Raw genomic sequence first — 25,386 nt, 5'->3', positions numbered from 1 at the left:
AAAACTTCACCACTATAATTTTGAAGCACCCAATTGTTTCACTTATGCCCTTTGCATTTACATTGTTGTCGTTATTGTATATATTTTCCTTTTTCTGTATACTTCACTTTGCATCAATTCATAAAAATTTATTGTGCTTCTTGAACATTCATTGTTTCTTATAGCACAGTAAAAATTCCAGCATATTCATGTACCCTAATATTTTTTCCAGTTAACCAAAGATTCTTAAATTCTTTAACAGAAAAAACCCAAAAGCCAAAAAACCTCACCTTTTCCCCACTTCCTTCCTGTATTCTCCTAATGAACTTCTCTACCTCATGATCTATTGAGGCAATAGAATTAAAAGTTTATGTATTTTCCTACTCCATACTATACTTTAAATTGGAAAAGGCATCTCTGGGCCATGAAAGTTCAGTCTAATAGTAAAGAGAAGGGAAAGATTATAAATCCAATATATGTTTATTATTAATTGTTTTTTATATGTATACATATATATGTTTATAAAAATATAACTATTCTATCTCAGAAACATATGCCCATCATAAAACATACCCAAGAATAATTTGGAAAAGGTAAGATGAAGATGAATAAATATTTTCCGAAATATGTTGTTGTATAGATTAATAGCATAAGAATTTTTCGAGCTTTCATCAAACTATTAGTAATAATAACATTGGGATTACTTGCCATCTAGGGAAGCAGGTGAGAGGAAGAGGGGAAAAATTGGAACATAAGGTTTGGCAAGGGTCAGTGTTGAAAAATTATCCATGCATATGTTTTGAAAATAAAAAGCCTTAATATAAGATGATAATATTTGTAAAGACAGCAATATTATTGAATATGCTTCATTATTTTTAAGCTCTCTATATGTATTGAGAGCTACATCATAGATATGACTGTTAGTAATTAGATATTTAGTTAATTTAATCAATGCAACTAGTTAGGCAGACTTTTTATGTAAACTTATAGAAAAATATAAATTAAAACAATAAAATAATGGATCATGGCCTCCCTCCCTCCATTCCTTCCTTCCTTCTTTCCATTTGGTCCCCAGAAGACAGAGCCAAGTATAATTGTTGGAACTTTAAAAAGACAAAGTTAAATTATGTCAGGAAAACTTTTCTTCCAATTAGAGCCACAACTGACAGTTCTGCACAGGAATTTTGCTCTATGGAATCAAATCCTTTAAAATATGTTTTATTGATTCATTTCATCTTTATATCACAGTAATTTCAACCTCTTCCTGTCTCCATGTAGAGTATGGAAAAAACAAAAGTATGACCATCTTTATATGTGGCTAGGATGTAGAGGAGGAATAGTCACGGGAAATGGATGTTTGAGGGACAAAATCCAATTATAATTTTGTGCCATGCTTTGGGAAAGGACAATTTTTTATGGACAGAAGGAGTGGGAAGAAACCAGGAGAGTTGTTTTGACAAATGGTTGGAGAGATGTTTTCCTTGAAAGATAAGATCAAGAAGGAATGGGGAAGGATGCTTGAAAGATAAGATCAAAGAGGAGTAGGGAAAGATCATAGATACTTGAATGACAAAAACTAAGTTTGGGAAAACAAAGTCAGGAGAAATTTTTGGGAAAAAAACAAATTTGGAAAACAAAGTTGGGGAATTTGGGAAAACAAAGTCAGGAAAGATTTGGGGGAACAATTTTAGAATAGATTAAGGAATTTTGGTCTTGGGAAAAGAGCATGCTGGCCTGAGTTCCCATCAGTATTTCATCACATACATAGACTATAATTTGTTTATCCATTGGGACCAACTTTGTTTTAAGTTCTTTGCCACTACAAAGAGATGCTACAAATATTTTTGTACACATAGGATCTTCTCTTCTTACTTTGATTTCTTTGGAGGCTAAAAAGGTATTGTTGGGTCAAGGGTTATGCAGTTTAATAATTTTTTTAAACATAATTTTAAATTGTTTTAAAATGACTTCACCAAAAGTGCATCAATGAGGTTATTTTCTCTAGACCTCTCCATTACTTTTTTTTTTTTTGTGAACTTCCTCAATTTGATGGATAAAAGAAGGAATCTCAAAGGTATTTTAATTAGAATTTCTCTAAATATTAATGATTTAGAATATTTTTCTATGGTTATAATAAAGCTTATATTTCTCCCCTTGTGAATTGCCTGTTCATAAACTTTGACTATTTATCAATTGCAGAACGATTCTTTTTCTTATAAATTTTAATTAGTTCCTTAAATATCTTTGAAATGAGACCTTTACCAGAAAAACTTGCTGCAAATATTTTCCTCTCAGTTAATTATATCTTTTCTAAGCTAAATTTTATCAGGTCTGTTTGTACAAAAACTTTAAAAATTTTTGTTGTCAAAATTGTGTATTTTATCTTATATCATCCTTATGTTCCTTTTGTTGGTCATAAATTTGTCCCTAATATATGGATGTGAAAGGTAATTTCTTCTTGTTTCTCTAATTTGATATGATCTTTTATGTTTAGATAATGTATCTATTTTAAGTTAATATCTGAGATATTGTTCTAAAAATAATTTCTGGCTGACTGCTATCAAAGTTTTCTCAGAAATTTTTGTCAAATAGTGAATCCTAAGGAAATGTAATGCTTACTGGCTACCTGATTAATGACATATTAAAAATGGTAGGGTATTTTGTTTTGTTTTGTTTTTGGTCAGAGAATATTGTGTACCTAATCTATTTAACTAATTGACCTCTCTATTTTTTAAACAGTAGGAAATTTTTTGATGATTACTGCTTTGTAATACAGTTTAAGATTTGGCCCTGCTAGCCTTTTTGTTTTCCTATAAAAAAAAATTTTCCCTTAAGATTCTTCACCTTCTGTTATTTCAGAGAATTTTATAATACTTTTTCTAGTTCTATAAAGTAATCTTTCAGAAGTTTTATTGGCATGAAAAAATTTTTATTGGCCGAAAAAAGTAAATTAGTTTAGGTAATATTATCATTTTCATTGTATCATCTCAGACTATCCATAAGCAATTATTACTTCTCCAATTATTTATATTTGTCTTTATTTGTATAAAGACTGTTTTATTGTCATATTTATATAGTTCCTGTGTATATTTTGTCAGGTGTTAATCAAGTACTTTATATATTCTGCAATTATTTTAAATGGAATTTCTCTTTATCTTTCTTCTCGGGTTGGTTCACTGGATAGTAGTAGTGTTGATGATTTGTGTAAATTTATTTTCTATTCTTCAGTATTGTCTAATTTGTTGTTTCCATTAATTTTAAAGTATTTAAAGTTTTCTCTCTGGGGTTTACTAAATATTCCATCATATTGTCTATAAAAAGTGGTAGTTTTATTCTTTTTTATTTTTGCTTATGCTTACTCCTTAATTTTAAAAATAATTATCATATTATTATAACTTGTATTTGTCACACTATTTCAAATAGTAGTGGTTACATTGGATATTATTGTTTTACCCCTGATATTATTGGAAATTCTTCTATTTTATTCCCTAAAAATATCGACTCTTGGTTTTAGATATATAATATCTATCATATTAAGAAAAAAATACATTATTCCTAATTTTATAATGTTTTCATAGAAATTGATGCATTAAGTTAAAAAATAAATTTTTTTTCATGTCAACTGATATAATTTTATAGCTTTTATTACTAATATGATTATGTTTATAGATTACTTGATAGGAAACCAAACCTGCATTCTGGTATAAATCCAATCTGGTGATAATGTATAATCCTTTTTATATGTTGATATAGTTTTCTTGTCAATATTTTACATTTTTTTACATCAACGTTCATTATACACAACCTTCCCCAGCATCCCCACTCACATACCCACACTCACAGATATGCACACACTCCGTGACACCCTGATATAGACCCTGAACACTTCACTCTTAGACTAGTGCAATAGGTTTCTGGTTGATCACAGCCCTCTCCCTCTTAAGTGTCCATATTCCATTTTGCTGTCAAATTAATTTTTTTAAAGCATAATTCTGATCATGTCATTTCTGAGGCCATAAATTTCAGTGGTCCCTTATCACCTCCAGCATCAAATATAATATCCTCCAATATTCAAATTCTTTCATAACCTGTCCTCTATCTTTCCAGTCTCTTTATACCTTACCCATCTCCATACATTCTGTGATGATGTCACATAACATGTGACATTGTCCTCCTTAGCTTTCTTTGTAGAAGACATTCTATCTCATTACCCTGACTATTGTCTCCCACGCCTCAGAACTCTCTCCTCAGCAGCTACCTCCTGACTTGCATGGCTTCCTTCAAGTTTTGCAATAAACTTTTCCCACTCTCCTTCATTAGTGCCTTCCCTTTGAGGTTGTCTCTAAATTATCCTGTCCATATGCTGTTTGAACATATTTGTTTGCAAGTTTGTTTCCCTCATTAAATTATACTTGACACATAGCTGGCACTTAATAGAATCTTGTTGACTGACAACATTATATTTTAGGGGATGCTTACATTAAACTCTTCCCATCAGTACACAAATTGCATCCTTATAAAATCTTTCCAGAATGCTCATTTGTATTTAGTTTTTTGTTTCTCTACTCCTGTTCTTTTATTTCAAAGTTTCTACTTAGCTTTAATCTTTTCATCAGGAATGTTTAGAAATCATCTACTTCATTACACATTTATTCAGTTTTTCATGTTAAATTCCTGGATTTCTTTCTTTCCTCCTTTCTTTCTTTCTTTCTTTCTTTCTTTCTTTCTTTCTTTCTTTCTTTCTTTCTTTCTTTCTTTCTTCTTTCCTTCCTTCCTTTCTTCCTTTCCTTCCTTCCTTTCTTCCTTTCTTTCCTTCCTTCTTTCCTCCTTTCCTCCTTTCCTGCTTTCTTTCTTTCTTTCCTCCTTCCTTCCTTCCTTCCTTTCTTCTTTCCTTCCTTCCTTCCTTCCTTCCTTTCTTCCTTTCTTTCCTTCCTTCTTTCCTCCTTTCCTCCTTTCCTCCTTTCTTTCTTTCTTTCTTTCTTTCTTTCTTTCTTTCTTTCTTTCTTTCTTTCTTTCTTTCTTTCTTTCTTTCTTTCTTTCCTGAGGCAACTGGGGTTAAGTGACTTACCTAGGTCATACATCTATGATGTATTAAGTGTCTTAGGCTGGATTTGAACTCAGGTTCTTGGTTTTAAGCTTATACATCTTCTGTCTTGGGGAATATTGCATTTTATCATTTATGCTCCTTTGTTGTGATAGCTGCTAAACTGTGTGATCCTGACTGTGATTCCTCAGTCAAGTAGACTTTCTTTCTGGATGCTTATAATATTTTTTTTCTTTTATCTTAAAGCTTTAAATTTTATCTTGGACATTGTTAGGTACCTTCATTTTTAGTTTCTTTGAGGAAGTGATCAGTTTATTCTATTTACACTTTTCATTCTTATTCTAGTATGTCTAGATAAATTACTTTCATAATTTTCTGAAATAGGATATTTAGACTTTTTTTTTGTTCTGGCTTCCAAGTAGCCAAGAGATTCTTAAATCATCTTGCCTTGATTTTTTTTTTAATAGATCAGTTGTTTTTTATGTAAGATAAGTTAAATTTTTTTATTTTAATACTTCTTTTTTCATTAATTTTTGTTTGAGCCATTCTGTTTTTTCATGATTCTTAGGAAAGGTTTTATACCTGTCATACAAGGTTGTTAATTCTTTTTTTATGTCTTTCCTACCAAGCTTTTACCTTCTTCCCAATTCATTTTATTAATAACATTGTCTGTTAGTTTTTATTCTTGCTAAATTTCCTTCTAAGAATTGATCTTGTGGCCAAACTGTGTTTTCCATTGAGACTTTTCTTGTAAGTATTTTGGAGTTATTCTTTCATCTGTTTTGGATATCCCTACAGTCATATTTTATTTCTTTTTGCTTGTTTCTCATTTTTCCAGCCTTACTTTTCAGAGTATTGGGACTAGGCCTTGCACATCTTTGGTGGCCTCTTGTGTAATTTATATGATTCTGACCTGTCTTGTCTAGAATACAGCTACTACATTCTTTGAATATTGGATGCTTTTGACTTGTTGACTAATTGATCAAATTCCTTCCCCACTTCAAGCCATCTTAAATAGAATAGGTAAAGTGAATTTCCTAAAGCACAGATCTAACTATATCTCTCTTCTATTCAATAAGTTCCAGTGGTTCTGTTGTAATAAGGACTCTGTATCTCCCTGATCTTTGTGGAGGGTAGGCCACCTGGTCTGGGGAAATTCCTAAAAATGATCCCCACCTACCTGAATCTCCCAGCTCTGAGAAAACTATCTGATTCCCACAGGAAACTCTCACTTCCCAATTGATCTGGGAATCACTTTAGTTAGGGAAACAATCACCACCCTTTATTGATTTGGAAATTCTCCTCTAATCCGCTCCCTATCTCCAAACTATAGAAGGCTAATAAAAAACAAGATTCTGTACTCAAACCTTTGCTATCTTTCTAATCAGGAAGCAGTCGGCTGAGGAAATAGTTTCTCAGCGCAAACAAACTCATTTTTGCCAAAAACCTTGCTTAGAGATTGGGACTGCAAATTCTTTTGTAAAAACCTGTGACACTGACACTGGCCTGGGGATGCCCCCAGGCACCCCTCCTCCCCCCTCATTGCTGTCAGGGCACCTTTCACCCCTCAACATTTCTCATCCCTCAATAAGTTCCTTGTTGCCTTTAAGATCAATATAGTGTCATATGTATATGTACCCCTTAGTTACCTCTAAGATCATATACAAACTTCTCTGGTAGATATTTCAAGTAATTTAAAGGCCCCAAATGCTCTTTCCAAGCTTATTAAATATGTACTTAATGCACATCACAGTTCAGGCAATCTGACTTTTTATTCTTCACCTATCATACTCTGTTTTGTCTTTTTGCTTTTTGTCTCTTACTGACTCAATAGCCTGTCCAGGCCTGATTTTTAACTAAAATTATCTTTTCTTTAGAATTTCTTTTAATTATTTTTATAATGTTTTTACTTTTAGCCCATGTTGTACCATAGTTCCCTTTTATTGTTTTGCCTCAGTTTCCCTAATTGGTCCTGTCTCAGTTTCCTTAATTATTCCGCCTCAATCCCCTTAGTTGCAGACTTTCCCTCAGGTTCATTAAGATGATATAACTCAGGGCTACTTACTCTAAAGTTATAAATTGTCAATGTGTAAACTCAAGATAAGGGGGAGTCCAGACTTCCTGGCTCTAAGCTGGATACCTCTTTAACTCCCAGTTTGTTAGAATTTATGGTCCTACTCCCCAACCTGTCAGAACCAGATTGATGGTTCCTGCCTGGAGATTCCTGCTCACCAGAGTTTTGGACTCCACCCTCCTGCCTTTGTTTAATTACTATGTATAAATATGTCATTGAGAACTCACATTTATTGATGGATACTAAGGGCATCATGCCCCCAGCACAATCTCTCCCTCTCAGAAATCCAAATAAAATATTAGAAATTTTCTAAACTCTATCTTGCCTCAGTTTCTCTGGCATTATACCCACCCCTAAAATTAAGAGATCTTTATAAGTTTTCAGTCCCTAAGCATCATAATGAAGCAGGAGGGAACTATTTCCTTTACTAAAGTTGTGGTCTCTTTAAGAAACTGTATTTCCTTTTGATCTGTGATCCCTTTCAGAGTCTCAGCCCCTCCTGGGAAAGGCATATCCCCCCAGATAAGTTATTTTCCAGGATGCCAGAGCCTTTGATTCAATTAGAAATCCTGGTCAAAAAGCATCCGTTTGAAGTGTTGTTAATTCCAATAGGAGATCGGTGCTGAAAACTGATAAGAATCTAAGCCTGGGAACCTCGGCTCCTGAAGTCCCCACCAAGAATCCTGGTCTGATCAGCTCAGGCTGTCCCAGCCCCCATCAAGATACCCAATATAACTACTTCCCTTAACTAAGGTCTTTGCAGATGGCCCTACGTAGCTTGCTCAGCTGCCAGGATCCTTCTGCCCACTGAGAAAGCATTCTCAGTGCCAAAACTCCATTTCCTTAATAGATCTCTGTCACTATAGAAGTCAATTCCTTAACAAACTGATTTCTATCCAACAATAAACTTTAATTTTGCAACTAATAATTTGGGAATGAATGAATTCTTTCACTCCTAAACCTGCAGCCAATCTAAAGGGGGTATTTAACAACTCTTTTGACCTCCAAGAATTGAGACCATTCAAATCCCATCAATAATACATATTCAACCTATCAATATTCATCTTTTAACAGTAGTAACAACATGTAATTTGTATATATCATAAATTATAATCATAAATATACAAGTTAAAAACATTGTTAGCAAAATCAAACACTTTCCATTTATATTATATGAGAAAATATCTATTGCAAAAAGAATAAAAATGCTCATAAAATCTCAGATAAGATGCTATATGTATCAGGTAGTAGGAAAAAAGCTATAATTCCATGCAAAGGAAGGTTATAGGATATGGGATCAGATTACACTCAACCATATCACCCATGTCAACCTGCACGTTGACTCTTTCTTTTATTTATTGTTATCTTCTACAGCTTTAGACTGATTTAAAGTTATATCTGGTAATTTTTTTCTCATTAATAAAATTGCTATCTAATTTTCTTTAATTGCCTTGAGTAAATATTATTTGATTCAACCATTATTTAATTTAATTTAGGCCCAATGTTAATTTCTCTTACTTTTCTACATTTGAAAATAGTTACTGAATATGTACAATTTATTTAACAGGTGGAATTTATATTATTTTGGCTGTAGTTAGTGGCATGGACCAAGTCACTTCAAAACTCTCAAAATAACAATAGCTGATACTCCTTAACTGGTCTGGAAAGAGTCATGCAAGTCATTCCAGATGCTATATACAGGTCATTCCAAATACTAGTTAGCCTCTTAAGAATCTTCTTAATATTTCTCCTCAAAATTAGTCCTTTAATTCTTTGTCTTCTGGACAGTAATCACTGAATCAAAAAATGTTTTGTTTTGTTTTTTTAAATACATAATACTTGCCAGGTCCTCACAGAATTTTTTTTTAAAATAAAGATCTCTGTAAATGCCAAAGTTAAAAATAGTTCCAACAAGAAAACTCTTCACTTCCTTCCTCTGCTCTACAAATTCCTCATAGATCTTCATGGATCATAGAGAAAAAAAAATCACTTCCTCCCTAACTACATAGGGGAAAATGCTGCAGTATAAGCTATTTTGTCAATTAACTTTTGAAACCGCCTACAAACTTTTTTTTCAACCCTCCAGTTACTCATATCTTGCTTCAATATAAAACTATAATAATAGTATCTATATTCTTCATAAAAAAGACATTTGAAATAGGGCATACATTTTGAATTTATTTTTCATGTATTTATATAACATTATTATCCTTGATAGAATAGAAACTTTAGGGTGGAGATATTTATTCTTGACTTTGAATGTCTATACATAGCATATAGTAGGCATGTAATATTGATTCAGTGATCTTCATTGACAAGCTTTAAATCACATAATTTTAAAAGTTGCACTTTTATATTATGAAATATACATGCTTTTAATGATAATCAATTATCATTAAAAGTATATATAATTTACAATTATTAAAAACATTTTATGGTCAATTTTATGTTTTAAATAATAAATCCTATAGCTATTAACAGTACTTAATATGTAGTTATAATCTTTACACAAGCACACACACACCCTTTCAAAAATTAGTTTTAACTGTTTTAGGAAGGAGAAAATCTGAATAAGCTACTGTGAATTCAGTATACTCCATTTTAAACAGTATTTATAAGAAAGCTTTTAAATCTGTGCTTTAGGAAAATCACTTTGGCAACTGTATTTGGGATAGATTAAAATAGCAAAAGAATTTGGTCAGTCAGTCAGCAGGCATTTATTAAGTACTTACTACTTAACGCTGTAGAGAAAATGTGTTTACTTTTTCTTTAGTTAAGGGTCTTTCTTTTCCTTATGGTTAAGGATACAGGTAAATTATACCTGAAAAATTGCCCAATGTATGATCATAATCTGGTCCGGTCATAGGGGGAAAAGTATTTCCTTGAACTCTTTCCCACTGATTATCATCTTTTAGATCTTGGATCCAGTAACAAAATCCATCCTCAAAGTTACAGTTAATTTTGTCAAAATCTGTGAATATTAAAAATACAGAAAATTTAATGCTGTAGTAATATAATTAGTAGTTATAATAAGAACCCATTCTGAAAATCTAAATGACACTTCACATTCAAGGCTTTTCAACTGGCCATTTATACTATTTCTGTTGTAATTCTTTTAATTCTGAATTATAGTGATGTGGCTGATGTAGACATCAGATGATAGGTACCAAAAATTGGGTTTGATCATATGAAGAATTCACAAAGGCCATTTTTTTTTTGGCAAACAATATATTTATTTAGGGAAATAGATTACAGAAAAAATGAAGGGATACAATAGACACTAGGAATGGTAAATATGAAATAGAATTGGGAGAACATAGAAAGGAGTTTTAATAATTAAAGAAAGAAAGTTCCCTAGTGGAACCTGGCATTTACCTGAAGGAAGGAAGCATCCCATAAGATTGGGTCATATCCTTAGCTGGCAGGCTAAATCCTGAAAAGGTTTAGGAGTTGAACTCCCTAAAAGAGTTAATTATAAAGAGAAGTGGGATTGAGAGACATAGTAGAGTTAGGAGAGATATCATGAGGCACAGGGGAAGGAGGAAGGAGAAAGACCCTACAGGTAGAGTGCAGCAGACAGACCCAAAGAAAGGCAATAATTATGGCATAGCCATAAATAGATTTTCTAGGAAAAATTTAACTTCAGGGACATGACTGGGATTTCTGACAGGACATTGCAAAGTGAGGCTGCCCAAGACTCTTACATAGGGGTGGGTGTTAGGGGCTTGACATAACTTGGATTTCAGACTGGATGGCCTCCCCAAAGGGTGGACCACGAAGCTAAACTGATCTCTTTTAGTGCCTTCTGCCTGCCTCAATTCTTCAGTTTTTCTGAATCCACCCACCATCCAGGGCTTCATCAATAGCACCTTGGCTACAGGGAATCTCAGAGGCTAGATGAGAAGAGAATGAATATTTTAGACATAATATACCTCTACTCAAAGTTATGGAGATATGGAAATGGAGAATGAAAAGTTGTGTTAGGGAACCATAAGCTCTGTAATTCTCACCATTTTATTCCATGGGATCAACCACCAAGTCTATACAAATAAATCTCAGACCAATAACCTAAAAAGACCTAATAAGACCCAGTTTTGCATCACCAAATTCCTCTTAGGTACTTTTGGCAGTTTCAAACTTAGGAACCTCAAAAGTAACATGGGCAAAAGAGAACTCATCTTTCCTCCAAAACCTTCTTTGAAGGGTACTATCAACTTTCCTGTTACCTAGGTTTACAACCTAATATCATTCCCAATGCCTTACTTTCACTCATTTTACACTATCTTCTTAGTATTTGTATATTCAATTAAAATATATCGTTTTACATATTGTTTATACATTTTGAGTCTATGTTACATCTTCTTTCAATTGTGTTATAATCATTCATTGTACTCTACTTCCATGTATTTTCTCACAGCATCTATTATGGTATTCTATACCAAGCAGATTCTCAATAAGTGCTTATTTGGCAACATTAATTAAAGTCATGCTATAATTTTCTGTCCTAATTCTCTAATTCTATTATTCTGAAAAAATATCAGCAAGTTAAAAATTTTCCAGCTTTGAAACTTCAAGTGGGAAAAAGAAAGCAATACTTACTATTGAGTTCACTGCTGTTAAATTCAGTATATGTTGCATTAAAGCCAATATAATCTTTTTCATCAGAATCTATAAGGAACTTAACAGTTGCTTGATTAGAAAAAATGTATATTGTTCCTGGATTAGGTCCTGAGAGGGAAGCTAAAAAAGAAAACAAATAACTATTTTTAAAAAAGAAAAAAAAAACTCACCATTTTCCATGTGAACTAAAATACTGAATATACTGGCAGTATATGTTTTAATGGTATTATTTTTCTTTTTTTTCTGCTGAGGCAATTGAGGTTAAATGACTTGTCCAGGATCACACAACTAGGAAGTATTAAGTGTCTGAGACCAGATTTGAACTCAGGTCCTCCTGACTTCAGGGTTGGTACTCTATCTACTGTACCACCTAAATGTCCCTATTATTTTTCATAATAAAGATCAGAAAATTATAAAATAGCCTGAACAATTTAAGCATACATTTGAACTTCACCTACCTTAAACATGTAAGTACATACATACATTGAAAAGTTTTTTTTAAACCTAAGTATACATGAAACAAGCATTTCCAAAACTGTAAATCTGAATTATTTGTCCCTTGATGTGTTCCTTACCCTTCCCTTCTAAAATATTATCTGTTATTGAACAAGATAGTCTTAAGGACAAAGCAATAATAATAACTAATGAGCTTTCACATTTCTAAAAAGAAAAAGAAAACATATATTTTGATAAGATAGAAAGAATAATTTTGAAATCAAAATGAAAATAAAGGCAGAATGGGTTTTCTGAAAATACAATCTTTCTTTCAAAAAAAATGCTATTCTTGATTTGTCATTTTTATGTATTTGCATTGTTTTGTTGCAGCTGCTGTTGCCTCAGTAGGATGCAAGCTTCTTGGGAGCAGGACTTTTTTTTTCTGTTTTTTGTAGCCTTAGTATTTAGCACAATGAATTCTCTGGAAAAAACATAGTTGACTAGAATAATACCAGATGACAAAATTTTAGGCCTATAAAATATAATTTGTGTTGTTGTTGTTGTCCATTGTCATCTAACTCTGTGAAACCATTTGGAGTTTTCTTGGCAAAGATACAAGAGCAATTTGCCATTTTTTTTTCTCCTGCTCATTTTACAGATGAGGTAATTGAGACAAAAAAGGTAAATTGACTGCTCAGGATCACATAACTAGTGTTTGAGGACTGAATTTGAACTCAGGTCTTCTTGGCTCCAGGTCTAGAATATACACTGTTTATCTGCCTACCAAGAAAACACATCCTAAAGTATGATCAAAGTGAATATTTTCACCATTAGAGAATCATTCTTTCAATGCTATGAGGCATTTTGATTATCAAAAATAACCCTCCCATTGGAATGCAAATTCCCTCTTTGCTAAACATGTTTGTAATTTGGTCTCCTTAAGAAATTTATCTACTTAGGTAGGTTTCCCCAAATTTTATGTAACAATTCTCCCAACTGTCTTGTCATATTATCTATAAAATAATTTTCTTATCTTTCATGTTACTGAAATAATATTACAAACTTACCGTAATTTTATAAAATAACAAATTCTAATGTGTAATCAGTTTTTTAATAAATGCTGTTAATTTCATAGGATTATAGAGTTTAAAGATTTAAAGGACTTTTAAGGTCATCAAGTCTAATTACTTGAGGGAACTGTAGCTCAGAGAAGCAATGTAATTTGCCCAGGATTTGAACATGTGGCTTCCAACACTTTTCTCCCATGTACCAAGTTGTTTTCCAAAGGTAAAGAGAAAATTTGACAGTGGCAGGAATCAGAGGACCTCTCCCTTCCTCCTTCAGTAATATAGGCTAGTCCACCTTCATTACATGAATTTCCTTTAAAATATATTTATGTATTGCTTTTAAAGTCTCAAGGAAAGTACAGCAACACAGTACAACTATCCTTTTAGCAATAATTATTATGGTTTATCTCTGTAATCATAGTTCATTAGGCTGCAGTTCTAATTTCCCTTGCTTTCAATATGACTTTAGCAGTGCTTTGGTCAGAGGCAGTGTGGAATAATGATGAAGAGATCACTGTTCTGCACCTGGTGCAATGGATCACTCACAGCCTACGAGTTCAAATAAACAGGATTTTGTGTGTGTGCCTTCTTGTTGGTTTTACTAAAAAATTCCAATACCTTCCAATAAAGGTACATCTTAAAGCAATTAAAAGTAGTTCAGAAAGCTAAAAGATGATAAAAGCTACAAGCAAGGTGGTTAAAAGTAGTTGATAAAGAGATTCCCTAGGTTGAGTAGCTCTTGGCTAAATTCCTTTTAAAAAATAGCTCAAATTGCCCATAGTTGGGTTTCAGTTTAAAGTTAACTATCCCAGGTTATGTTCCAGAATATGATAGTCCCGATTGGTCCTGTGGTACCAGTAAATGGTCTATGTGTGTCTTCTAGAAAATGGTATATGTGTGTGATTATGTGTGAAGACCATGTATTTTAAAATCAGCCGGAGTCAGGAATTCAGGTTAGGGGAAAATCGTCAATCTTTATTCTCAGTGAAGAAAGATCGGAGGTGGAAGAGAATGGGCAATAGCAATGTGTGCAGCTGAGTCAAGAAGCTAGCTAGACCAGCAGCCACAAGATCAGCAGCTAGGAGTATGGAACCCAGGCTCAATCTCTCCCAGCCTCTCTTCCTGTCTCTCTCTGCCTCCACCCACCAAAATCGTCATTTCCTATACAATACATCAGGACTTGCACAGAGAGTAGGCAGGGACCATTCTTTATCCAATCATGTATATTAATAGAGTATAGTCCAATTACTATTTAGCCTCATGTGCTTGGGACCTCAGTGCATCAACTCAAGCCTCAGCCCATTACAATTATGAGTATGGCAAATGAAGCAGAAGGTTACTCTGGCCCTCTAATTCTGCTATTATCTCAGACAGCTACAAATGAAAAGTGCAGGCCTTGGAGGCAGGACCCCCCATTTCTTTTATCTCCTTCAGATACTTCCTTTCTGGGGTACCACTTTACCTCTCAACCTCAAATTTTTTATTGGAAAATCAGAAAAACTAATATTTGTACTTGTACTTGTATTGCCAACTTCACTGTGTTATTGTGAAGAAAGTGCTATGCAAATATTAAAGTATCAAAGAAATGGAAAGTATTAATTACTGTTTTGAATTAGACCTGGAATTCCTGTAAATATTAAAAAGAAGGATGCCATTCTACAAATTCCATAGAATAAAGAAATGACTTATGAACTAGAAATGAAAGTGATAGTACTTTTACAAAATACTAAATCCATTACAAATTATATGAAATATTTTCCCCTTTAACAATATATTCTAAAGTTGCATAATAGAAAAACTTATTTCTTACCATTAGAGACCTATTTGTCAATAAAGAATTTTTCTCATTAAATAGTTTATATCTTAAAGGTCTTAAAGTTCAATTATGATTTTAAATCATCATTTTAACCTTTAAAAATTGAATCAATGTAATTTATTTTAATATCAAATTCAACCTCTGAATGCCACTGGTGGTACAGAATATATTAATTTCCAAGACACACTGTTCTACTGCTGACAATTCAAATAGTTAAATAGTTCTTCCTATTGAAACTGTGTTTCACAAGTAGTATAACATTTAAAAAAAGAAACCAGGTTGGTAACATTCTTAGAAATAATTATAATTATTTTGTAAATTCTTTACAACTTCAAAATTTCAATCATATTGATTTATGAATATTAGTAATTCTCTGAATTAAAAGTGATGATATAAAAATTGATTCTTTTGATTTAAACTATAGACAAATTATTTTGTTCCTTTAAATGACCAGAAATTCAATATAAATGTGGAATTTAATAAAAAAGTTAAAAGTAATAAAATAATATGAAAATGTTTTATTCACCTCAATAATAGATTTGGATATAGTACCAACTTACCTCTTAAAATTTTGTTTGGTCCTATGCCTTCATAAATATTTAACATGTCTGAGTAATAGGTATCAAAAGTACTGAAATTCAGCTTAATGGAAAAGCCTTGATGCACGCTAAATAAAAGAGAAGGATAGATTATTATATTCCCTCAAGAGTTTTCTTAACTTGTAATGTATGATAAATTTGAATTTGTCATTTCATATGAAATATTGAAATTAGATTTTGGAAATGTGAATCTCAATATCATACTAATATTAGTATATTTTGAATAAAACATTTTCAGCTAAACAGTTTAAAATATAAACATTACAGTTACATGTATTTACATCTCTCAAAACTGAGACTTGAAAGAGAAAAAACCGTAAATGTAAAATCTATTCATAAGAATTTTGTGCATCACTCCTTACTTGTGTTTTCTAGTTTCATCTTAGAAACATGCTATATACAACTTAGATGCACCATATATAATTATGATATAATAAGCAACATAATTTCATGACAATTCAATTATTATGTTCCTGTGATGATAGATAGATATCTACAAATAGATCATCGTGTAAATAATTATAGTTTATGCACCAACATATGTTGCAGAGGAAATAAAGATAGAGAAATTAATGTGTTCACTTATTCTATGATAAAACCCTCCATATTAAATCAATATACACTTTTATATTCAACTATTTCATCAGAAGAATGGTTGAATGTTATAAATAGCATTATGTCATTAGTTCATCAAAAGAAGAAATAGAAATATAAGGAGAGATTTGGTTCTTTCTCCTTCTACCCCAATTCTGTTCCAGTCATCACAGATGATTAAGAGTTAATGCTTTAATAAGGTATCAGCACCTTGTTATTCCTTTATTTGAAAAGGAACAGCTACACTGCTGCCTAAAGGCACAAACTTTAGTTATAAAACAAGGTTTCCAGATGATTCCTAGAAGAAACAGTCTAATTAGAGTGAGGGATGGGTGCTCTTGAGTGAAAGATGAAGGGTTTTCTCTTTTTTAACTTTACTCTTCCTATCTGACAAGGTATCTGACCCAGCAGGAGACATCTACTTTTGTACCTAGAGAGTTTGCTGATCTGGTAGGAACAGCAGCGAGCAAAGAACTCTAGACAGACATCAAGACAGACTGATACAGGCCAGTCACTTGAAGCTAAAAGTAGCATTGAGAAGCATGATGAATGTCAGTAGAGAAAATAGACTGTCAGCTATCTAGTCTTGGCAATCAATTGTAGGGACTTAAGAACACGGAGTTGTAAAACTAAACTTATGACATGATTTGGTCACACATGTGCTTCATAACCAGTTTAATCTAAGTTTGCACTTACCCTCCCAGAGATATTATGTGCACTAATGGGAAAGCATACCTCAGATTTGTAGAAGTATTTTGTAGCTACTATTTTTGCTCTACTATTTCAACAAATGGCTTTTTATGAGCTACTCATATACTGGATAACTGATAAAGAAAAGTATCAGTTGATATATTAATATATCAGTAGGATTTCAAACTCCAAGACTACACTAAAATTTTTGGGAATAGATGGTAAACTCTCGTGGGGTAACCCAGATGGTAGTGCTACAAAAGGAAAATAAAATCTTGGTGAGAAATTGGACTAAGCAAAGTTAATCCAAGGAAATTTAAGGATGTTATTTGGAAGGACGATGGTCAGATGAAAACTAGAAAAAAATCTACAAAGACTTTTTGGACAAGTTTTTGACCATCAAGTAAACCATGAAGTAGGCATAATACATTTGGAATTTCATATTACAATCCTGGATATTCTTCTTGTAGTAGTAAAAATATCATTGAAAGAAAGTAAGAAAAGAATGAGTATCTGGATTAGATCAACTTTATAAAAAGGTGGTTTCTTCTGGAAGCAATACAATATGGAAGATATTAAAGAACAGATTCTCAAATTACCTGAAAGAAAAGAATGAAACCTGGACAAGAAATTGAAAAAAGAAAACCTCCAACCTCAAAAGATGAATGAAAGAAAGCTAATATCTACTTAACTATCTGTGCAAAGACTTTTTGAGAATAATATACTTGAATATTAAAGGAATTTTTATTGAGATATTAAAACAAAAACTTCTCTTCTTCTCCCCTTTTTCTTCTGACATTTCACAACAGACCATATCTTTACCATCATACAAGTGGCTGACAGGTATAGAGAATATAGTAATCCAAACCCATTTATTGTTTTTGAGTATCAGTAAAGAATTTGATTTAGTAAAGTATTGTCTTCCAAATATTCCCAATTATACAATATTCCTTGAAAGAATTAATAGAAATAAACTTGTTCAGTATATCCAATAGGCTCATTTTTGCAATTGTCATAACAATCCAAGGTAGAGTCCAAATGAGCTAGTTTCCTTGTAGATAATGTGGCCTTCATGAGGTGTCTGATTTCATTAAAGTTCAGAATATGCCAGTTCTACATTATAAAAATGATCTATAATCACTCAAAACAGTTTGTCCTATTTAAACAGGAAAAAAACTAAATGAATGAAAAAAATTTATTGTCCAGATTGATATGTAGTTTGAGAAAAAAATTTATCAAGTTCATTGATCAATTTATATTATTTTAGAAAGATACTGAAAATGTTCTTTGATCTGCACCCAGAATTCAACATGAGCAAGCTATATCGCCTTGGAAAAATTATGAAATTCTGTTAATGACCTAAAACTCCTCCATGAAACAGCAACCCACCTTTTAAAATTTTAATGCCAAATGGTCTTCTGAATATGTTAATACTGTGATCCATGGAACACTACAGTTTTTAAACTACTTTTACTGAGGACCACCGAAAATTCACTGGAGGAAAACCTGATGGGCAGGCATAATACAAATCGGTATGTACGTGGAAGTATTGTTACAAAGAATGTAACCAAAGAAATAAATAGTTTTTAAAAATGATCATATAGGAAAACTGAGAGGTAACCAATGACAGACTATAAAATCCATTTGAATATTTCTGATGTCAAGAGAATATGAGAAATATCTACAATACTTGAAAACGACCTATTTTAGAACTATGGAAGGACATATGAGAGTATTGAATTGGTTGCAATATGCATCATTGAAGAAATATCAGCATTGATGAAATTATAGATCACTTAAGAGTAATTTGAACAATAGGATATTATTTTCCACAGTGAAACTGCAAAAGCCATTTACAAACAACAATTGAGTCAAGTTCATTATATATATGTAGCACCTGTTAATATATAGGTATGAATGAACCAGTCCTACAGATTTTCATCCAAATATATGTAATAACCTGGATAATATGCATTTTAATTAATTTGATTTTTTCTTTTTGTATTAGTCTGAATTCTAAGTTATTATGTATCTCATTGAGGAAGTCACTTGCAAATAGGAGAATTAGTTAGACATTCAGAATCTATATAATCTACCATCTCAATCTGATTGTACTTTATAGTAGTGGTAAATTTTTTATGTAAGCTTGTCTCATTGTTTCATACTCATTGAATATTAATCAGGTGGTCATTGAACAAAAATCACATATCTTTCAAGAAATTTAAAATTATTTTGATATGTATCCCCATAGCTCAGCACAGTGCCTGCCATGTTGTGGGTACTTAATAATAAATGTTTATTGGATTGGTCTCCCTGTTTTAGAGAACTAGACTACAAGTGAAAACTCACAGGTCTAATCTCAATACTGATTGGTATGGAATATAGGTCCTGTTATGTTTCTGACCTGAGTCAGTTTGACTCTCTTCAGGCAGACTGGTGGCACTCCACTTCTGGTAGCTCACTATATAGGTGCCATAGTTAGTGTGTATATCTAATTTGTTTTAGTATTAGTGTATTTCAGAATTCAGCAATTCCAATGTTCTATCAGGATCGATCTACCAAGAAGCAGGAATTATGGGAGTAGTCCATCATACACAGTATTATTTTTTACTCAAGCCTCATTTTTAAACATATTTTTCATGATTGTTCCCTATGCTCACCTTTATAATAAAGTCACTAAATATTAAAGCATATATTGATTTAATTTGGACGGCTTTATGCGATTCTTCATAAAACTTTCTGTCTGCTCATCATCCTTATCCTCCATATGCTATAATTTATGTTGGAATTTAATTAGCAATTTTCTTATTAAACATAATAATATAATAAAATATATAACAATAATGTTCTTCTGATGCTGAGTGAAATGAGCAGGACCAGGAGATCATTATATACTTCAACAACAATACTATATGATGACCAGTTCTAATGGGCCTGGCCATCCTCAGCAATGAGATCAACCAAATCATTTCCAATGGAGCAGTAATGAACTGAACCAGCTAAGCCCAGAGAAAGAACTCTGGGTGATGACTAAAAACCATTTCATTGAATTCCCAATCCCTATATTTATGCCCACCTGCAATTTTGATTTCCTTCACAAGCTAATTGTACAATATTTCAGAGTCTGATTCTTTTTGTACAGCAAAATAACGGTTTGGTCATGTATACTTATTGTGTATCTAATTTATATTTTAATATATTTAACATCTACTGGTCATCCTGCCATCTGGGGGAGGGGTAGGGGGTAAGAGGTGGAAAATTGGAACAAGAGGTTTGGCAATTGTTAATGCTATGAAGTTACCCATACATATAACCTGTAAATAAAAGGCTATTAAATTAAAAAAAAAAAGATTAAATAAAAAAAAACAATAATGTTCTTACAATTTGCAAAATGTTTTTCATGAGTGTTGTAGCACATGTGCTGACCATAGACCCCCATTGAACTGATATTTTAAAAAACTCTGATATGATAAAAATACCTGTACCAATTCTTTCATTTTCTTCTCTAAGAAGAATTTATGAGGCATTCTTCTATTTAGCTGCAACTTTTTTCACCAACTATTTTTTGTTATTATTCTCTTCCATTACTTGTATATTTACTTGGTTGATCATTGGACAATAAGCCTCCCCTTTAGAGGACCAATAGCTCAGATAACATTTAGAGATAACATTAGAGACTGTGCAATTATTAGTATGCGCTGTTCCATTTTCTCTCACTCTTATACTGTCATTGTAGAATCAGAAAGTCACTGCACAGGATTACTTTCTATTCTTTTTTCATCCTTGCTGTGGCCATTTCATTGTTGAGTATCTAATTACTAATGATGAGCTTCTCACAGTGAGGCTGGCATTAGAACAGAAATAGTCTGCTCCTAGTACTGTAAGTAAAGTCATTTCAACATGGTAAAATCTGAAAGAGCTTTTGTTTCATTGGCATAGAATCTGAGAACCCAAGATCACCGCAATATCACAATAAAACATCTTATTTTGAACAAGTCACATTTCTGTAAAAATCCACCTGGAAGGTTTTCTGTTATGTATTTGTTGAGATTATGCCAGTTTATCATAATGGTCTATTCATCCATGACAGTTGTTAAACATTGAATGAAAAGATCAAATAGAAATTTAGTTAATCCAATTTTATTATTAAAATAAAAGAAAGTAAACAATTTCTGGCTATGTAATTTGGCAGCCCAATTAACAACTTGGGTCCTATTGCATATAAATGGTTGAATTGAATGTGTGTCAAAATATAGCACAACACATATTGAAAAAAATTTTAACCATTAAAACTATTCTAAATGGGTCATTGTACTAGAAATCTTTCACATTCAAACTGCTATAGTTAGAATTAAAGATTAATACCAACATCCCTACTTTTGGAATATCTGATTTGATCTAAACCCTCTTGAAACGACAATAAAAGAAGAGTCATAAATAAGATTCCTTTCTGTTTTAGATATCATTGGGTTAGGTACAAAGGGTTAAATATTTAAATGTTAGAAGCAAGAGTAAACTTTGCAGCAATAGTATTCATTAAGGTTGAAAATGAAAATAAAAAGTTTTCATTTTTCAGAAGTAGCAGTAATATTATATTACATACCGTATAATCCACTGGCAAAAATTATTTGAATTGTGAGGTTTTGGATAATTAAGTGAATGGAAATATCCAGTGGAACCAGTCAACATAAAATTTCCATCACAAGCTGTAGCTGCAAAAAAGGGGCAATTAATATTTGTCAATCAGGTCTGGAAATATCTCCCAAAGTTTTAAATTGTTTTAATATCAATAATTGAGTTATAGTTTCTTTATTATGATCAGTGCTGTGTCTATTTTTAGTAATGGCTAATGGTTTACTAAATAAAACATTGGGTCTACAATTAGAAAGATTTGAGTTCAAATCTGACTTTAAACATTAATATCTCATATAATTCAATCAAATCTTTATTGTATAAAGTTATTATGTTAATGAAAGAAATCTATAACATCATTATCAACTTTGATGATAATTCTAAGGCATTGGACCTGACCAAGTCAGGATTGCCAGAAAATATTCTGGCATTTAAATAAATGGAAATGTAAAATTTTATATTGAAGTTTAAGAAATCACTTTCATAAAATATAAGATGAGGGAGGGATAAACAGTAGTTTTTTTGAAAAAGAGAAAATATTTCAAGGAACCAAAATGGAAACATTCAAATATTATAGAGCTATAGTCCAGATCTAGCAGCTATCATGATGAACAAAGGAGAGCTTGGAATATGATATTTTGTAAGGCAAAAGAGTATGATTGCAGCTAAGAGTAATCTATCCAGTAAAAAAGAGTACAATCCTATTGTGGGGAAATGGATATTTAATGAAATAGAAAACTTTCAAGATTTCCCAATGAAAAGAACTAAAAAGAAAATTTGACTTTAAATACAAGACTTGAGAAAGGAATAGAAAGACATATATGTTAGAAATCATGAGAAATTTAATATGGTTGATCTGTTTATATTCCTTACAAGAATTTTATTATCATAGGATAATATGACAGTAGAAGGAGTTTACTTAGAGAGAACAGGAATGAGTCTATTATGCTGGAATGATTGCAAAAGAAAAATGTATATGTAAGAAAAGAGGATGCAATGGAAGGAGGAGAAGGGAGATAAAGATTGGGGGAAATTATTTCACAAAAAAGCATGCAAGGAATAATTTTTATAATTTATTGGAAAATGAGGGTAGGAGAAAGTAGGCAATTTTACTCAATTGAGTACAGAAATTCATCTTACCCAACAGGGAAGTAGAAGGGAAAAGGGCTAAGAGAAAGGGAGGGGGGATTGATAACAAGAGGGAGAACAGATTAAGGGAAGAGAGGGGCAGGGTAAAAAAGGAGAGAAAAGAGGATAAATAGAAGAAAATAGTATGGAGTTAGCTATCAAAATTACACAGTTAGCACACAGTTTGCAATGATAACTTTCACTGTGAATGGGATAAATTCACCCATAAAGCAGAAGATGAGAGGAGAAGATGGATTAGAAAACAGAATCCAATAATATGTAGTTTATAAGAAACACTTTGAAACAGAAAGTCACACAGTTAAAATAAGGGGCTAGAGCAGAAACTTTATCTAAAACCAAAGAGTCAGGAGTAGCTTTATAATCTCAGATAAAGCAAAAGAAAAATATACCTAACTGAAAAAGACAATCAGATAAATAACATTGTGTCAAAAGATACCATAGACAATTAATTAATATCAATACAAAACATAAGCATTAAGTGGCATAGAATTCAAATTCTTAAAAGTAAACTTAAATGAAATAAAAGAGGCAATAGACACTAAAATAATTTTAGTGCATGACTTCACAGGGGAAACTTTATAAAATAAAAGCCAATTACAAATTGTCAAAAGTTCAAAGGATATGAACAGGTAGTTTTTCAGAAGCAGAAATCAAATCTATCTACCATCATATGAAAAATGCTTTAAATCACAAATTATTAAAGAAATGCAGATTAGAACAACTCTAAGGCATCACTTCACACCTATTAGATTGGCTAACATGACTAAAAAGAAAAATGAGAAATATTGAAGATTGTAAAAAAGCAGACACATAAATATACTAAAAAGAAAAAGACCTGTAGATAGAAAATAGTTATAATTGTTACTTTTGTGATGGCAAAGAATTGGATTTGAGGGGATATTGATCAACTAGGGAATGGCTGAATAAGTTGTGGTATATGACTATGAAGGAATATTATTGGGTTATACGAAATGATGAGGGAGATAGCTTCAGAAAAATCTGGGAGAACCTATAATAAATGATACAGAGTGAAGTAAGCAAAACCAGGAAATCATTGTACACAAGACACAGTGATATTGTAATGATGATCAACAGTGGAAAAACTTAATTGCCATAGGCATCCAGAGAGAGAACTATGGAGACTGAATGTGGGTCAAAGCATAGCATTTTCACCATTTTTGTTTGCTTGTTTGTTTTTTTCTTTCTCGTGTTTCTTCCCCTGCTTTTGATCTGATTTTTCTTGTGCTGCATGACAAATATGCAAATATGTCTGAAAAAATTGCAAGTGTTATCTACATTAGTCTTGGGGTAGGGAGTGGAGGGGAGAAAGGGAGAAAAATTTGGAACATAAGGTTTTGCAAAGGTGAATGTTGAAAACTATCTTTGTATGTATCTGGAAAAAATAAAATGCTTAAAAACAGTGACTAAAGCTGCAGAGAAGTTGACAAAGGTGAGGGTTGGGAAAAGCTCAATTTTGGCAATTGAGATATCATTTATAATTTTGGAAAGCTCAGTTTCAATTGAATACTGAGCTTAGAGGCCTCAGGAGAGTTTAGAATGAAAGGAAAGGAAATAGAAAAGGGAGGAGGATATAGAATAATAGCTAGCAAAGATAAGTCAAATAAGAACTTTTTCAGACTGGAGGAGACATGGGTTCCGTAGACAATAATTAAGCAATCAATAGATACAGAGAGAATGAAAATAAGTGAACGAGTAGGGGTGATAGAGGGGACAATCTTAATGAATGGAATAGTGGGTCAATTAGGGAGGGTAAAACCATTGTTTCATTGAGGGTCTCATTGAGATAACATTACATAAATTTGTTATAGATCTAGTTGTGATTTTCTCCATCTTTATCATCCAAAGTGTGAGAAGGAGCAAAACCTGTTAGTGGGAAGTAGGCTAAAACTAAGATCCACAGTATAAGGGATCTATAATTAAGAGAAGAGGACAGTCTACAGCTGATATTTGATAGAGTAGATTGATAAACACATATAAACTATAGCACATACAACTACTTACCACAAATTCTACTACTTTCATCCGAAGCATCAGAACAGTTTGGTTCTCCATCACAAAACAGTTCTTCAGATATACAGTTTAGAGTATCAGTGCAAAGTTTTGAACCAGGGAGGCATTCAACTGAGAATAAAAAAAAAAAAAAGATAGGGAAAAAAAATTGAATTTTCCTTTTCTATACTGAATGGACTAATAAGTACTAAGTTTGGTCATTTTCAATCTAACTCTGTAATATCTAAGACTGGTGTAGTATTCAGTAGTCATATACTAATTCAAATGGAAATTTTTCTATATATGATAGATCAAAGAATAGAAACTGAAAATCAAATAGGAAATTGAATATCAAGAATGCAGGGTTCTTGGAAGTGATTTCAAAACAAAGTTTAAAACATTGACAATCTATGCTAATATCCTACTTGGATATTTTTGTTGTAGTAACCACAGCACAATCTTATAGGAAAGATTCCATCAAATAGCTTAGCTAGATTTAGAGAGGTTTAATTACAAGCAGATTGGTCACTAGTAATACTTTTTTATTTGGCCACAATTGATGAAATTGATGAAATCCCCAAGAGTTTTTTTTTAAAAATTTAAATCTATCTGGCTAGAGGAAACATTCACACCAATTTAAATCTTTTGAAATATTAAATTTGAAATATTTAAATACT

At 32.0% G+C, this 25,386-nt stretch overlaps 1 protein-coding gene across 1 annotated transcript in view; it reads right to left on the bottom strand.

The window, feature by feature from the left end:
* Nucleotides 1-25,386, bottom strand: part of TMPRSS15 (transmembrane serine protease 15) — a 131,128-nt gene that overhangs the window by 60,166 nt on the left and 45,576 nt on the right. The window contains exons 6-10 of the mRNA XM_012544342.2: nt 24,722-24,841; nt 21,522-21,630; nt 15,596-15,702; nt 11,697-11,837; nt 9,919-10,068 (exon numbers count right to left, since the gene is read on the bottom strand). Coding sequence (XP_012399796.1) covers nt 9,919-10,068; nt 11,697-11,837; nt 15,596-15,702; nt 21,522-21,630; nt 24,722-24,841 — 627 coding nt within the window. The remainder of the gene's footprint in view (nt 1-9,918; nt 10,069-11,696; nt 11,838-15,595; nt 15,703-21,521; nt 21,631-24,721; nt 24,842-25,386) is intronic.

Source organism: Sarcophilus harrisii, chromosome 3, assembly GCF_902635505.1.
Source record: "Sarcophilus harrisii chromosome 3, mSarHar1.11, whole genome shotgun sequence".
Classification (NCBI taxonomy): domain Eukaryota; kingdom Metazoa; phylum Chordata; class Mammalia; order Dasyuromorphia; family Dasyuridae; genus Sarcophilus; species Sarcophilus harrisii.
Note: the sequence above shows the minus strand (reverse complement) of the source record. Positions and strands in the feature narration are given on the sequence as shown.